Source organism: Glycine soja, chromosome 3, assembly GCF_004193775.1.
Source record: "Glycine soja cultivar W05 chromosome 3, ASM419377v2, whole genome shotgun sequence".
Classification (NCBI taxonomy): Eukaryota; Viridiplantae; Streptophyta; class Magnoliopsida; order Fabales; family Fabaceae; genus Glycine; species Glycine soja.
Window position 1 is genome coordinate 7,545,931 of NC_041004.1, and position 17,728 is coordinate 7,563,658.

The window sequence follows — 17,728 nt, forward strand, 5'->3', positions numbered from 1 at the left end:
TATAAACTATCTTATTCTTGGTTGTGTTGTGAGCTTGTGTCAAAGCTATTTAAGGGAAAATGTTATGGGCATCCAAGGTTCTACTTGCTCCTCACTCGATCAAAATGATACGAAACCTTATGCTTCAAAGAAGGTACTTTTGGCTACGAATTTCAATTTAATCTCATTTTGGTTTTGAAAGTGCTTAAGGATAATGCCATATACTAATTCAGTTGTATAAATAACTTGATCTTTCTGGAAGAATGTTCAAGAAGTTGCTGTATTTTTTCTAAAATCTTTTTATTTGGAAGTTTAGAGTTTGGACATTAAAGTTTTGTGTGAGTTTGTAGCAGGTTATTATTTATATTGTTTATTATTATTATTTTTTATATGATCCCTTACAATTGCGTTCAGAGCTTTAGAGTACTCATAACTTTGTGAATTTGTTTCATCTTTCCTTAGTTTGGACATTAAAGTTTTGTCTGGATTTTTTGCAGGTTATAATTTATATTGTTTATTATTATTATTATTATTATTATTATTATTAAAGACAACCCTTTTATTTATTTATTCAAAAGAAAATCTATCTATTTGTTTGCCCCTAGAATTTGTAAATCTATCTTATTTTGGTTGTGTTGTGAGCTTGTGGCACAACTATTCAAGGGAAAATGTCTGGGACATCCAAGGTTCTGCCTGCTCTCCACTCTATCAAATGATATGACACCTTATGCTTCAAAGAAGGTACTTTTGACTACAAATTTCAATTTAAGCTCATTTTGATTTTGAAAGTGCTTAAGGATAATGTCCTATACTAATTCAGTTGTATAAATAACTTGATCTTTTTGGAAGAATGTTCAAGAAGTTGTTGTATTTTTCTAAAATCTTTTTATTTGCAAGGTTGGAGTTTGGCATTAATGTTTTGTCTGAGTTTGTTATAGGATATTATTTATATGATTTATTATTATTATTATTTTTTATATGGTCCCTTATGATTGCATTAAGAACTTTAGATTACTCATAACTCTGTGAATTAGTTTCATCTTTCTTTAGTTTGGACATTAAAGTTTTGTCTGGATTTGTTGCAGGTTATTATTTATATTGTTCATCATCATTATAATAATAATAATAATAAAGAGAACCCTTTTTATTTATTTATTCAAAAGAAAATCTATCTATTTCTTTGCCCCATAAATTTGTAAATCCATCTTATTTTGGTTGTGTTGTGAGCTTGTGGCAGAGCTATTTAAGGGAAAATGTCTGGGACATCCAAGGTTTTGCCTGCTCTCCACTCTATCGAATGATACAACACCTTATGCTTCAAAGAAGGTATTTTTGGCTACAAATTTCAATTTAAACTTATTTTGATTTTGAAAGTGCTTAAGGATAATGTAATATACTAATTCAGTTGGATAAATAACTTGATCTTTCTGGAAGAATGTTCAAGAAGTTGCTTTATTTTTTTAAAATCTTTTTATTTGCAAGTTTGGAGTTTGGACATTAAAGTTTTGTCTAGGTTTGTTGTAGGTTATTATTTATATTGTTTATTATTATTATTATTATTATTATTATTATTTATATTACAATTGTGTTCAAAGCTTCAGAGTACTCATAACTTTGTGAATTAATTTCATCTTTCGTTAGTTTGGACATTAAAGTTTTGTTTGGGTTTGTTGCAGGTTATTATTTATATTGTTTATAATGATAATAATAATAATAATAATAATAATAATAATAATAATAATAATAATAATAAACAAAGAGAATCCTTACTATTTATTTATTCGAAAGAGAATCTATCTATTTGTTTGTCCCAGAAATTTGTAAATCTATCTTATTCTTGGTTGTGTAGTGAGCTTGTGACAGAGTTATTTAAGGGAAAATGTCTCAGACATCCAAGTTTCTGCCTGCTCTCGACTTTATCGAATGATACGACACCTTATGCTTTAAAGAAGGTACTTTTGGCTACGAATTTCAATTTAATCTTATTTTGATTTTGAAAGTGCTTAAGGATAATGTAATATACTAATTCAGTTGTATAAATAACTTGATCTTTCTCGAAGAATGTTCAAGAAGTTGCTGTATTTTTTAAAAATCTTTTTATTTGCAAGTTTGGAGTTTGGACATTAAAGTTTTGTCTGGGTTTGTTGCAGGTTATTATTTATATTGTTTATTATTATTATTATTATTATTATTATTATTATTATTATTATTTATATTACAATTGTGTTTAGAGCTTCAGAGTACTCATAACTTTGTGGATTAATTTCATCTTTCCTTAGTTTGGACATTAAAGTTTTGTTTGGGTTTGTTGCATGTTATTAGTTATATTGTTTATAATAATAATAATAATAATAATAATAATAATAATAATAAACAAAGAGAATCCTTACTATTTATTTATTTGAAAGAGAATCTATCTATGTGTTTGTCCCAAAAATTTGTAAATCTATCTTATTCTTGGTTGTGTTGTGAGCTTGTGGCAGAGTTATTTAAGGGAAAATGTCTCAAACATCCAAGGTTCTGCCTGCTCTCAACTCTATCAAATGATACGACACCTTATGCTTCAAAGAAGGTACTTTTGACTACAAATTTCAATTTAAGCTCATTTTGATTTTGAAAGTGCTTAAGGATAATGTCATATACTAATTCAGTTGTATAAATAACTTGATCTTTTTGGAACAATGTTCAAGAAGTTGCTGTATTTTTCTAAAATCTTTTTATTTGCAAGTTTGGGGTTTGGACATTAAAGTTTTGTCTGTGTTTGTTGCAGGTTATTATTTATATTTGTTGTTATTATTATTTTTTATGTGGTCCCTTACAATTGCGTTCAAAGCTTTAGAGTACTCATAACTTTGTGAATTAGTTTCATCTTTCCTTAGTTTGGACATTAATGTTTTGTTTGGGTTTATTGCAGGTTATTATTTATATTGTTTATTGTTATTATTTTTTATATGCCCCCTTACAATTGGGTTCAGGAGCTTTAGAGTACTCATAACTTTGTGAATTAGTTTCTGAGGAGCAGTGACATGATTGGATCAGGTAGTCCAGGAAATGATGCTTTAATAGGGGAGGTTGCTAAGGAAGCTCGGGACCGTGCTGCTGACATGGGTGTTTACAATGAGGAGTTAGTGTACAGCAGAAAATGTGTGTCATTAGAATACAGGCCATCGATTGTTGATGAAGACTTAGAATCAATTCCACTGCCCATCCCATCACTTCCAATCTCCTCTAGAGAATGCAGGAGGAGTGATACGACACCTTATGCTTCAAAGAAGGTACTTTTGGCTACAAATTTCAATTTAATCTCATTTTGATTTTGAAAGTGCTTAAGGATAATGTAATATACTAATTCAATTGTATAAATAACTTGATCTTTCTAGAAGAATGTTCAAGAAGTTGCTGTATTTTTTTAGAAGCTATGAGTCTCGGTTGGCAGAGAGAGAGCGGGTGGCATTGATCTTTTTGGTTTTTTTACGTTCATAGTTTAGGTTCTTCAATTCATTATTCTATTCTCTACGTCTTCATTCTTCATCGACATTTTTCCTCTCTCTTCATCTCTTCTTTACTTTATCGACACATGATATGTCTTCTAAAGCGTAGGAGGGTTCCAGATGCGTTGTGGTGGGCATTGTGTTGTGTAGTGATTCTTCTCTTTGTTTATATTTTGAGCAAAGGGAACAACATTGAGTCCAGATCCGCTTTGTCCAAGGTATTGTTTTGTTTCTCAATTGGTTTGATTTTCATAGATTTGTCCTGTTAGGTGTAGCTCAGGATTTTGAGGGGTTTAACTACTGTTAAGTTATTTGATTTTCAGAATGGGGGGTCTCTGAAAGAGTGAATCAATCCTCTCAGTTGGTGTTGCATTTTCTGCTGACACTACCAAGGAGGTAAGCAGAAATTAAAATGGCACATCTGCAAGAAATAGATCGAGTCAAGAATGAAGTTATACATTTAGAGTGCGAATTTGTCATTTCCATTCTGAAGCCTAGGCTCATAATGACACTGGGCAAACTTATTGGTAATGCAATTATTTAGAGTGCGAATTATGTATATATTTTTTAATTTAGAGGAAGAAATTTGGCTTTCAGAGTAGTTTTTGAGTGCCACAGTAAACACTTTTAGTTTTAACATTGCAATTATTTAGAAATCACCCCAAATATTATAAAAGACTATAAATTTATCATATCTTTACATTTACCATATGAATTATTTACTCGCATTTTAATTGTACAATTGCAATCTCTTAAAATAGTTTCTTAAATTAATTTTACAACGTATCTTTCAAAAAGATTTCACACAGGTGAGATAAAAAAAAATAGAAAATAAGCAATTCAGTATTTTCTTAAGTGTTCTTTACATATCACATAAAGTGAGAAATTGGAGTTGTCCTAATGAGTATCCACATTGCATCAACTCATAATAGTTGCTTTCAATGGGATCTGCGTGTATTGTGTTCACATAATTTTTTTTTTCAATACAAGTAACTCTGGACAAGAGCAATGCTAAATATTTCCCTATTAGCTTGAAAATTGTGAAAATTATTTATACAATAATTGTTACTTTACCAGGATTCCCTAAGAGCACTTGAGGCTGATACACAGCACACCAATGCTTTGAGTTTTTTTTTTCCTCCCCTATAAAGTTTTTTGGGTTGGTTTAGGTTTAAGGTCAGCAAAGAGGAATGATGGTTGATTATGAATTGATGATTATAAGTGTTGGTAGAGTGTGTGAAGGTATGAACGTATTATCAAACCCTTGGGGGAATAGTTTTTTAGATCCTAAAAATAGGGACTTGGGTGTATAGATATTGAAAACCTGAAATTTTTGTTTTTATTTTAATTCTTTATCTTTCATTGGTAGTGCTATGCAAAACTTGCGACATGAACGCCAATGGAGGTAATTTGATTTTTCATTTTTTTTCCTTTCTCTTTCGTTGATTTTGCTTTGTAATCTTTTTGAAAAAATTAGGCTTTTATTTATATTTTTAAGATACTTATAATAAGAAAATTTCAATTTCTCACCTTTTAGAAGAAAATTTAAAATTTCCATTTTTATTTATTAAAATTCTGTTTTAAAATTTCAAAAATTTAAATTTTTCATAAGAAATATCCAAACAATGAATTTTAGATTAAAGAAATTTAAATTCTCTGATAAATTACTTTCTTCCGTTAAAATTTTCTATCCAAACTCACTCTAAATATAAGTAACACAAACTTGTCTAGAGCAATTCGATTCTTTATTGGTAACATGAGGAAATTATCTGAATTGAATCTTTCTAAATGTGGATTTAGCAGGACAATTTCCAATTCACCGTCAAACCTAACAAAACTTGTCCAAATTGACCTGAGTTATAACTTTTTTTTACTGGGAGGATTCCTTCATCCCTTTCTACACTCCCATCACTGCAAGCAATTCAACTTTCAGAAAATGAGTTTAGTCAATTGGATGAAATGGTGAATTTGACATCCTCTAGACTAGAGAGCCTTGATATAAGTAACAATAATCCATCTGGGAGGGTTCCTAGATTCCTTTTTACTAGCCGATCAATTCAGCTTTTCCACAATCATTTTAGTCAACTAGACAAAATCAGAAATGTGTCTAGATTGTACAGCCTCGATTTAAGTAGCAATGATCTATTCGGGCCTTTTTCAACATCTATCCTCCAACTCAATACACTTTTTGTCCTCCATTTTTCTTCAAACCAGTTTAATGGGTCAGTACAGCTGAATAAGCTTCTTGAGGTTAAAAGTTTAACTGAGCTTGACCTTTCATGCATCAACTTAAAATTGATGTGAATGTTACAAATGCTGGCTCGTCTTCCCTTCCCAGCATTTCGTATCTAAACTTGGCATCCTGCAACTTGAAAACCTTTCTTGGTTTCTTGAGAAACTTGTATGCAATAGTTGTTTTAGATCTTTCAGCTAACAAGGTTCAAGGAACGGCGCCCCATTGGATTTGGCTACTACATAATCTTCAAGCCCTTAATATTTCCCACAATCCGTTCATTGATTTCGCAAAATCTTTCTTTCAATTTATTAACCCTTGACCTTCATAACAATAAACTTCAAGAGCAATTACCTATTTTTGCTGAACAAGAAAATTATTTGGATTTCTCAAGCAACAAATTTAGCTCTTTTATCACACAAGATATTGGTCATTAGCTGTCTCTGACATCTTCTCTCTCTTTCAAACAATACTTTGGATGGCAGCATCCCCAATTCCATCTACATTGCTTCATCTCTCCAAGTGTTTGATCTTTCCTTGAATAACATTTATGGAACAATAATCTCATGTTTAATGAGGATGAGTGGCACACTTAAAGTATTAAACTTGAAGAACAACAATCTCACAGGCCATATTCCTGATGCAATACCAGCTTCGTGTAGTTTATGGATTTTAAATCTTCATGGAAATCTATTAGATGGGCCAATTCCAAATTCTCTTTCGTGTTGCTTGAAGTTAAAGGTATTGGACCTTGGATTAAATCAAATTATTGGTGGCTTTCCATGCTTTTTGAAGAAAATATCCACACTTGGTATCCTGGTTTTGTGGAAAAACAAATTTCAAGGCTCCCTAAGATGTTCGAAAACCAATAAGACTTGGGAAATACTTCAAATTGTGGACATCGCTTTTAACAATTTTAGCGGTAAACTGCCAGGAAAATATTTCACAACCTGGGAAAGATATATAATGCATGGTGAACAAGAAACTGAATCAAAGTTTATAGAGAAGGGGTTTCATGCACAAATGGGTAATGTGTATTATCAAAGACGGAGTGACAGTTATCAACAAAGGCTTACCGATGTAGTTGGCTAAAATTTTTACAATCTTTACATCTATTGATTTCTCATCCAACCATTTTGAAGGACCTGTAACAAAGGAGCATATGGATTTCAAAGAACTCTGTATCTTTTTGTCAAAAACTGCTTCGTCTAGTGAAATCCCATTATCCATAGGTAACTTGAGACGACTGGAGTCTTTGTGCCTTTCACAAAACTAGTTGGTTGGAGAAATTCCCATGCAACTTGCAATTTTGTCATTTTCTTTTCATATTTAAATCTCTCATTCAATCATTTGGTGGGAAGGATCCCAATTGGTACCAAATTCAGTCATTTCCAGCTTCTTCCTTTGAAGGAAATGATAGGCTATACGGTTTTCCATTGACTGAAAATCCAGAAGATAAAAAGCCAGCAACGCTAACAAAGCTAGAATTGTGAAGACTGACTTGGAAAATTGACTGCAACTTTGTTAGTGTGGAATTGGGAATGATTTTGGGCGATCGAATTATTATTTTTTTTTCGCTCTTGATTTGGAAGCGGTGAAGGGAATGGTATTGGCAACTTATTAACAAGATTCTTTGTTGGATCTTTCGTCCGATGCATCTAGAATATGTAACCAAGAGAGGACAAACTTACGCAAATTTAAGGTGGCAAGTGTTAGTGATTAACAATGAATGTGCAAGTGAAATCATGACACAATAAATATCCTCTTTTTCAAATTTTTTTTTTTTAAATTCATGTTTTAATGCTAAAAAATAATTTTGCAAAGGCATATCTAATTGGAACTTTTAATCAATGAGTATTATGATAAAATATGGTCATCTATTGATTTAATAGATATACCATTTAAATACCGTACATGAAAAATTATATGTCTAAGACTTAATTCCTTAAATGTTGTAAAATGTGATTTTTATCATCCAAACTTTGCACTATATCTATATATTAGTAAGATTTTCTGAATCAAATTTTATTAAAATTCATTGAATAAGTATCTAATTAAATCATCCATATTTCAATATATTTTAAAAAATTTATATTTTATCGACTTTAATCTATATGAATGAGGTAACAAATAATTTTAGATTAACATGAAATTTTCATATATATGATTTACGTGAAAATAACTTTCAATCTAACAATAGATTTTAAAAAAAATATTATTCGGTTATAAATTATTCAATGGCATAATAATTATTAAGTTACACCAGTGTAATTTGATCCTTCCACTTCATATATATATAGCATGGAGTTTGATCAATCACAAATGTGTGATTTATGTTTTCGGATTCCATTATTATTATTTCACATAGTTCATAAATTGAAATACTCTCATACCTGATGTTGTCTAAGCATCTATTTGATCGTTCAATCATTTGTTTTGTATATGAATTCTTACTTTTTAGAACATTTTTTATATCAAATCTTAAGCTCAAGATCTAATCTTTAATAGATCTCTCAATAAAAGAATTGGACAGATCTCCAATATGGAGAATGGGTTCTTGTACAAGAACTCTCTAGATCTCTATATTGTTCAAAAAAAAAAATTACTCTCTCTCCCTAACAGCAAAATGCAGAACTAATAGAAGGAGTACATAGTAAAAAAAACAAACAGAGGGGGATGAAGAAAAAGAAAGCAAAATAAACAGATAAAAAAAACAAACAAAAAATAGACATACCCGGGGGGTCATGGTGGAGGGGAAGGAGGAAGGGTGTGGGTCGCGGTAAGGGGGAAGGGAAAAAGGGGTGGGCCACAAAAGAGGGAAAGAAAGAAGCAACTTATAAGATGAGGAGAGAGGGAGTTGAAAAAAAAAAAAAAAGCAAACAAAGAAAGAAAGAATAAGCACAATATGAGATGAGGAGAGAGGGAGGAGAAAAAAAAAAACCAACGAGTGAATATTTAATTACTTAATTATAATTAATTTAATAAATATTTAAAAATAGCAAAAAATTATTTAAGATCCAAACATAAATCTACCACTAAAACAACTTTAGTGATAGATTCCAAATTAGGATCTTAGACTCTAAAGACCCTTGTTTAAAATCTAAAATTAAAGTTGCACTAAAGGAAAAAAATGATAGAGATTTTGAGAGATCTTCAATTGTACGTGATCCCGTACGATCCCTGATTTAAGTTCTCAATTTGAGATCTTAGACTAAAAATGCTCTTAGTATACTTTAGATAGTATTCTATTTTGGGACAACACAACATGACATAGAAAGCAAAAAAAATCAAGCTCAAATAAGAATCCAACCTATTTCTACTTGCACAAGTAGAATAACAACCTTCCATGACACAAGTCATTCATTCAAATAAAAATAATTGAAAAACTATCAACAATAAAATATTTTTAAAAACAAAACGTATCATATAATTTCAAAGATGTTACCAAAATAAATAAGAAAATAAAATTACAGTATTGGAGGGCCACTTTCATGTGAAAAAAGGGAAACATAAAAAAGATCTACAGGGTATGCAAATTTATTTATCAACATCAAATATATCTATGGTGTCAATCCAAGTTTGCTAATTAACAAACAATCAGGGGCACCAAGTAAAGTGAAAAAGGCATTACCAGAGATGCCAATAATATCCATGTCGAGGAAGTCAAGTTGAAGGAACCAAGAATCTAGCATAAACAATCTTTCCCTTAATTTGGAAATCATGTTCATCCCCGCCACATCACTGCGTACGTGCTACAAGTAAATATAGCATAAACAGTCTTCTCAGAAATAGAACACTTCATAATTTGAACCCAGGAAATCTACTCCACTTGTATGGAGAACCAGAAACAAACATCATTTCTTTTAGTAGAAATTGAAATCTTCCACAAACAAAGTTCTAAAAATTGGGATGAATTGGATTTCCCTATTCCAAAAGAAATCCAAATTTCGGTCTTGTATTCCATATTCTTTTCACTTTATTCTTTTCCAATTCAAAGAAATAAATCCAAACTTGAAAGAAAATAAACTACAATGTGCACGTGGTAACTCGCCAAAAAGAAATGAATAAATCCCAATTTCTAGATACAAATTCAAATTTCAAACAATAAACAATACATGATCTCACCAAAAAAATATATTTATTTGAAGATAACTAGATTAAATTTCAAAAGATCGAAGAATTACAGCAGACGCACACTAAGCAAGATCTCTCATAACAGTATTACCATAATAGGAGTCATGCATCTCATGCCGCAGGAAATGAAACATAGGTACATACTTAGATTGCCAAGGTTATCAACTTGTTTGATGACTTCTCTAAAAACGCAGTTGATCCATCTGCCAATTCTATTTAAGCATACTATTCATTTGATTGATCAATTGTGAAGTATTTGGATTACACATATCTTTTTCACTTCAAAGGATTAAAATCAAGGGCATCAGAATCAAGCACAAGTTGGACTCCCTTAGAAACCAAGATCCCAAAACAAGTGGACCTTCCCCAAGTATCCATTCTTTAGCCATCAGATTTAGAGAATTAATAGTAGCCACCAATCTACATGTAAAACAAATCATCCACTGCCCAAAGCAATCTCTGTACAAGCAACAATACAAGATTTGCAGCCACCATAAGAATCAATTGGGACCTGACATTCTTTCACCATCTTTTAACCTTGATTTTTCTTATTTTCTGAGTTTGCATTACAAAAGTATTCGCATGATAAGAACTTATTCAATAAGCGCTTAATCAAGCCTTTTTTTGAAACACACCTTAAGTCATCTATGGATTCCACTTGAGGAGAGAACGGCCTGACAACACATGCATTTTCATCACTGCTGGAAACAATTGCATTCTTATTTGATGCATGACAATGCTCCAATATGTCATTTGTTGGCTTATATATGGATTCTACTTGAAGAGAGATGGTCCCAACAACACATTCATTTTCATCACCACTAGAATCCATTACATTCTTATTTAGTGCACGGGAATGCTCTATTTTTTCATTCATTGGTTCATATATGAGATAAATTGTGGTCTTGTCAACAGTTAATTTGCTCCAGAAGACAACAACAATTTGCACTTTGTTTCCAGGCTCTATTTTTTATAGTACCCCCTGCCACTCCTCATCTTCAAAGGAGACTAATGCATTTCTCTTATAAAGTTGAATGATGGCCTTTGTGTGATTTATCACCAACAAATGTTTCAAACCATCTGAAGTTATATTTTCCGGGGAAGAATAATGGACATGGCACATCATTTTCTTCAAGTTACGCCCATTCACTTGAGGGATTTCAAAAGTCAGGGATGAACCTTCGCTGTTGAAGGTTAACCAATCTGGATAGCTATCACCGGGGAGCAAACAACCACCACCACCATCACTAGTTGTCATATTCTGTAAAAATGAAGATATATGCTCAAAAGTTTATCATTCAATGTATTAGTACCACCATATAATTAATTCAACAATTTAAGATATAACAAGATAATAACTCATTTTCTCATCATTTAAAATTATGATCTTGATTACCCAAAAACTACTCAGAACAATCATAAGTGTGAAAAGTAAATTGTTAAATTATGCATAAATATATTTGCTTGGATAATTTAAACAAAATCCATTGGTCCAAGTAAGAGTTCCATACCCGTAACAAAATAAACATAAAATGAATAAAAAATAGTTCTATACCAACCGAAAAAACAATGAAAAGTGAGAGAACATTTTCAATTTAATATTGAATTTTATATCGTGACAATAATAAATTGTACCTCGCATTAAAGTATATGTATTTTTTTAAATTACGTAGCATTAAATTAAATATGCACTTTGAATGTGATAGCAGTTAGTGATGAAATAAAGTATATACAAAAAAAGATGTTACTAGTACCTCACATAAAGTATATATATTTTTTAAATTACCTCGCATTAAAATATGCACTTTGAATATGATAACAGTTAATGATGAAATAACGTACATATAAAAATGATGTTACTAGTACTACACTTAACTAATGTAAAATTTAGATTTATGTTGGATTTCGTGCTCTTACCGCAATGACAGATTGACTAACACATGATTAGAAGATAGTTTTAATTACTATATACTCGTATCGTAACTTTCTTTCTTAATTGGGTATTACTAACAAAGTTTTCCTTTCAGCAAGACTATATTTTTTAATTTTTCCTTTCAGGTATAACTAATTCCTAAACACAATTACAAAAGTAATTAAAGCCAAGACAACTACTAATAGCAAAATATATGATGACTGTGTCAAAAAAATCTATGTTGGTGTATGACCATTTTAAAATGACATGTTTATATATATATATATATATATATAACGTATAATAATATACACTTCCACATATAATCGATATATTAAAAATAGTTCTATTGTCAAAAGATAAGGAAATTAGATACATAAGAGAGAAATTAAGGGTAAAACCTGTAAAATTCTCTGTTTCAGAATATTGGTGACTTGACAACTCGTTCCCATTTGAATTAAAAGTGATCTCCTGAAATTTTTTGATCCTAAGTTGTGTACTTGATTGTTGCATTCAATTAATGTTAAAACATTCATATTATGCATTTGCGATGTGGCTGCAGTTGATTCTAATTCTTCAAAATTTGTGGCATATAAAGCATCCAAAATATTTGCAGCATCTAGAGAAAGTTGAAGTTCTGAGCCACACTCTATACAAAGACTTTGAAGCAGTGGAAGGTCCTTAGAAATATATGATAGATGATTGGAACTACTATTTGGCACGTCTAAAGAAACGAGAGATGACACATCTAGAAATGTTTGAACGCGGGATGAGAGACTATTTGTTGGTGACATCCAAGACCAAATGATTGAAGGAAACACATCACGTGAGAATCCTTCATAGCCGCACAAAGAGATATATCCAATTCTTTTTGATCTAACTATTGAAAATGGCACTCTTGTTATTGCAGTCTTATCCGCAATAAGGGTTGTCAAAGACTCCATTTGTTCCAAATCCTCTTCTAACTTGTCAATCTTTAAACATCCTGAAAGAATGAGTGCTTTAAGAGATTTCAACTTATAGATACTTCTTGGAAGCTTACGAAGGCTAATACAATTTTGAAAATTTAATAGAAGAACTTTATTGAGATGTCCAATGGGATAGGAAATCTCGGACAACCTTGGACAATCTACGAGTAATAGCTTTTCAAGATTAGGCAAATTTGAAAAGTCTGGAGTCTGAGTTAAATAATGAGAATGACTGAGATTAAGAATTTTCAACTTCTCCATTACCTACAAGAAAAAAACAAGCATACAATAGAGAAAATTAAAGTTAGAGGTAAAACTCAAAACATAAATAGAAGCAATTACATTGTGTTATGAGCATCTCAAGTAGAAAGTGAAATATTTATACTTGTGTAATGCCATTTCTTAGTGCCAATATATTTTATATTTTGATAAAGGTTTATTTTTCTTTTGAAGTCTTCCATCCCAAGGATATATATTTAATGTACACACTTCTATTTTTTTTAATATAAGTGAGTTAACAAACTATAACTAGTGAATGTGTCTTAAAATACATCAATAATGTAACTTGTTAACATACTCATACTAATAAAAAACAACAGTATGTGTTAGGACATCAATTCCACAACTATTTACTAACACACATCTTTATTTTTTAATATAATCATTAGATTTTTAAAAAATACATCAAACAAATTACATCCTAAAATATCTTAATTATCATTAACAATAATTGAAATATCGTAGGATGTGATTTATTTGATAATTCTTGTAAAAATGTAACAATTATATCATTTTAATTTTAATTTTTATATATTTTTACATATTTTAATCTCAATCATCTATTATTTTTAATCATATTTTAATAATTATTCTTACGTAAAAAATTATTCTAAGAGGAGCTGTGCTCTCTCTATATATAAGTTGTTTATGAGCATTTTATGGCTTTTTTTATCAGTTAGTAAAAATTGCAACTCCTACCTTACCTCTCCTTTGTTTTTATCATATTTAATTATTTGAAGAGGAAGTCATAAGCTCCGTCTCTTATGTTTTAACAAAAAACTATAATGTAAGTTCATAATAAACATACAAAATCTATTTGATTAGATAATAGATAATCTTTAAAAAATTGAATTTTGAATTACATTGAGTGTAAAACTTTTAATTTAATGTATCGAGGTTTTACTCTTATGTAATGAAAAAAGACTTTATTGTTGTTATACCAAAGTTTCATACATACAATCATTAGGAAGAATTTTGAATTTTTATATGATGTGGCAATGCAATTTTTTTTAATTGCTTATGCATGTTGAGGATATCACTACAAGAGGAAAATATTCGTAAACTTTAGCATTGGAATTAAAGTTCTGATGCATCATTAAATGGTGGTATCACAAGTAAAGAATAAAATAGCCATAAAATTTAACACCAACACTACAATGCCTACACTATCTATTATAGCATAGCATTGACTTAATTCAGGTCAAATAATCGCTATAGATTGCATATAAATTTATTTTTGTCAGCTATGCCAACACAAAAATGGGGATGATTCAAGGTTTAGATTTGTGCTTGCATGGTCTAACCTTAAACTATTAGCACCAATTAAGTCAACACTAAAATTAACATAATCTAATTTGACACTAATAAATGTCGTCTAGTAAATACCACAAATACAAATAGACTCTTAATAGTGTCTGAAGTCAACTTAGTTGACACTATTTAGTGTTGGCTCAAGCACAATTTTTTTTTTACTAAATGTTCATTTAGCCTCAATTTTTGTGGTTTATCATCATTTTTTTTGCTAAATGTTCATTTAGATATTTTAGGATATGAAAAAAAAATAAATGTTGGTATCTTGATCATTTCCTTTTTTAGGCTTACTGGTTTACGGTATAAAAGGGAGGCTAAAGCTTGTATTAGAATATGAATATACAAACGTTTATTTTATTTAAATTTAATTATTAATTCGATCTCTTTATTTATTTAGAATATTCAATTAGGTCTTTTTATTTTTAAAATTTTCAATCAAATCCTTTTTTTTTAAACTGTCTCAATGTGATTCTTTTCAAAGAATTTGCAACTTAACGTCGTTGTCAGTCTCAATTGGACAAAAAAAAATCACATTCAGACATTTAAAAAAATAAAAGACTTGATTGAAACTTTCAGAAATAAAATGACCTAATTAAATATTCTAAATAAATAAAAGGAGCATATTGATAATTAAATCTTTTATTTAAACTTAAACTTTTACAGAAAGTACTAGCAATATAAGAGAGGCTGAGAAAAACATAGATGAAATTTGTCTAAAAGTACTATATAGTGAAATAGTATTCATATTTGAGACAATTTAAATTACATCGATAAAGAAGAAAGAAAGAAATACTCATGAATTGCAAAAAACTAAATTAATACCTGGGCTTCTTTCCACAAAAGATTAACACTGCTGTTTTGTAGCTCAATGGAAACTAGACTTCCTTGATAAAGGTTTGTTGGTATGCATGCTAAAGGAAATCCATGCCAACAAAGCCATCTAAGATCTTTGGAAAGATACTTGAAATCTCCAACCAGTTGTACACCAGCAAGTTGAAGCAACCTGAGTTTTTTCATCTCCTTAAAAGCTTTAGTGCTCAAACATTTTGTATTATTTCTTGGTAACTTCAAAGCCAGACCCTCAATAGCTTTTGTTCCCTATGATAGAAAAAACGAAAGGGTAAAACATGCGTAGCTAAAAAGATATATGGTAGTTAAAACTCTTGTGAGAAAACCCATCATTTGTTTTAGGAGCTAAGAAGCAAAAACCAATTCACAACCAAACCAATTTTCAAAATTCTTGTGACAATCAATCGCACAAATGAATATTAAGAACTGACTCATAAATGTGTTAGTTGTATCCATTAGCTTTGGATGGATATTTTAAATAAAAAAATAATAGATGGAAGTCTTACAGTTTCTTTTGATAATACATCAAGTGCATCTTCATGAAAACATAACCTACTACGCTCCTCAAGCTCCATTGGTGTTTCTGAACGAATGATTTCTCTTCCCATGTCTCGCAGCAAATCATGCATTCCAAGCTTGTTCTTATAATCTACAGTTACAAGGCTTCTTTCTACCAAGACACGTATTCCATTTTCTGCACAAAGCCCACAACCATTTAAGATATGTATAACATCATTCCGGTCCATTCCGATAAAGAAACAAGCTATATCAAGGAATATTCCTTTCTCTGTATCATCAGTTAAACCATCATAGCTTATTTTTAATTTCTCTTGTACTTCATCATTAGGAATTTTCTTGAGTTTCTCCAATACATTCTTCCACTCTGTTACCTCCATATCAAACAAATAGGACCCAAGGACTTCAAGAGCTAGTGGCAATCCCGCAGAATAAGCAACTAAATTTCTAGAAAGTTCAATAAAATCTTCTCTTGGACTTGCTTGCTTAAATGCATGCCAACTAAAAAGCTCAATAGATTCATCTTCATCCAGTCCTTTCATTCTGAACACTTTGTCAACTCTTCTCCCTCTAAGTATATGCATATCTCTAGTTGTGATGATTATTCTACTCCCTGAACCAAACCATTCACGACTTCCACACAAAACATTCAATTGATGCAATTTATTTACATCATCAAGTATAAGAAGTACCTTTTTATGGCGAAGTCGTTCTTTTAACATAACTTTTCCTGATTCAACATTACGTATCTTTGTGTTTGTTTCTTTTTCGATATCAAATAGAAGTTGTTCTTGTAGATATACTTGACCAGCATCTTGCTCCCAAATTCCCCTAATATGTGCGAGGAAGCTTTTTCCCTCAAAATTGCGGCCAATCTTATTGTAAATGGCTTTTTCAATAGTTGTTTTACCAATGCCTCCCATCCCCCACATCCCGAGTAGTAGAACATCGTTTGATTGTTTTTGGCCTAATAGTTCAATCATTTCCTGGACTCGTGGTTCTACGCCGACTGGATTATCAGCAACGAACAACTCTGTCTTGTCTAACAAACGCTTAACATTTTCAACAATAGTTTTGATAGCCTCACTTTCATTCCTATAATAAAAAACATAATAAAAACAAAGAAAAGGTGTGTCCATACATGCATCAAAATTTAAGAGAAATTTGAGTAAAAATTTATAATTGTACAAACGTCTGTTCTCCATTAGGTTCATCCATTGCATGGTACTTACTAACATTTCTATAATAGTTCTTAGAGTGTGTCTTATTCTAATTTTATTTTTTGGTTTTGAAAACTTTTTTTGCCGAACATTTGTCAATACCTAATGCTTAGAATGGGGGAAAATAAAGTTACCGAAGGAAGAAGATGAAGCAACAAAAATAAGAAATGCTTAAATATAATTTTAGTCCACCTGCAATTTTGGTCCTATATTAAAATAAAAATATTTGGTCTCTTATTTTTTAAAAAAATCCACAATTTCTGTATATCTTTGAATTTTGCCTACATTTATTTCATTCACTTTAATTAATTAAAACATTTTTATGGTACCATAAAGGAAGACGTTAGCTCGAGGATTTCATTGAGGATTTCTTAAAATAGATGAACGAAATATCTTTATTTTAAAATAGATAAACCAAAATTACGGATTCAAAAAAATAAGTGGACCAAAATTGTATAAACCAAGAATACAAGTCATTAACTAAAGAGAAAAATCATAAATTGTTCGCTTTCAATTTTAAAAACTAAAACCAAGATTATTTTTGAAAATATTCCAAATTACTTTTATCAAACATTTTTTTTTGTTATTAAAAAACAAAAACAAAAAATAAATGTACAATAAACAAACAAGCTCTTGTTTTTGTACTACTTTAAACAATGTTTGCTTGATGATTTCCTAAAAATACAGTTAACCATCATTATTGATATCTAATTAATTATAAATATTAGTTAATTTGAAATTTATGTTTATATTGTTTTAATCTCCCTTTGAAGGCTTTGCTAGAGTTTCTCTAGTTGTGAGCAGTAAGGCTTTTCTCAAATCTCAAGACAACTGTT

At 30.4% G+C, this 17,728-nt stretch overlaps 1 protein-coding gene and 1 pseudogene across 2 annotated transcripts in view; one reads left to right on the top strand and one right to left on the bottom strand.

The window, feature by feature from the left end:
* Positions 1–5,429: 5,429 nt before the first annotated feature.
* LOC114404902 lies at positions 5,430–7,460 on the top strand (annotated as a pseudogene).
* Positions 7,461–10,258: 2,798 nt separating this feature from the next.
* LOC114406101 (TMV resistance protein N-like) overlaps positions 10,259–17,728 on the bottom strand; it is a 28,973-nt gene continuing 21,503 nt past the window's right edge. Inside the window, exons 7-10 of one of the 2 annotated variants that reach the window (XM_028368679.1) lie at positions 15,663–16,767; positions 15,130–15,405; positions 12,151–12,981; positions 10,259–11,098 (exon numbers count right to left, since the gene is read on the bottom strand). In XM_028368679.1, the coding sequence (XP_028224480.1) occupies positions 10,808–11,098; positions 12,151–12,981; positions 15,130–15,405; positions 15,663–16,767 (2,503 nt within the window). In that variant the 3' untranslated portion in view covers positions 10,259–10,807. Of the gene's footprint in view, positions 11,099–12,150; positions 12,982–15,129; positions 15,406–15,662; positions 16,768–17,728 lie in introns of those variants that run through there. The other variant, XM_028368680.1, reaches the window with a different exon arrangement.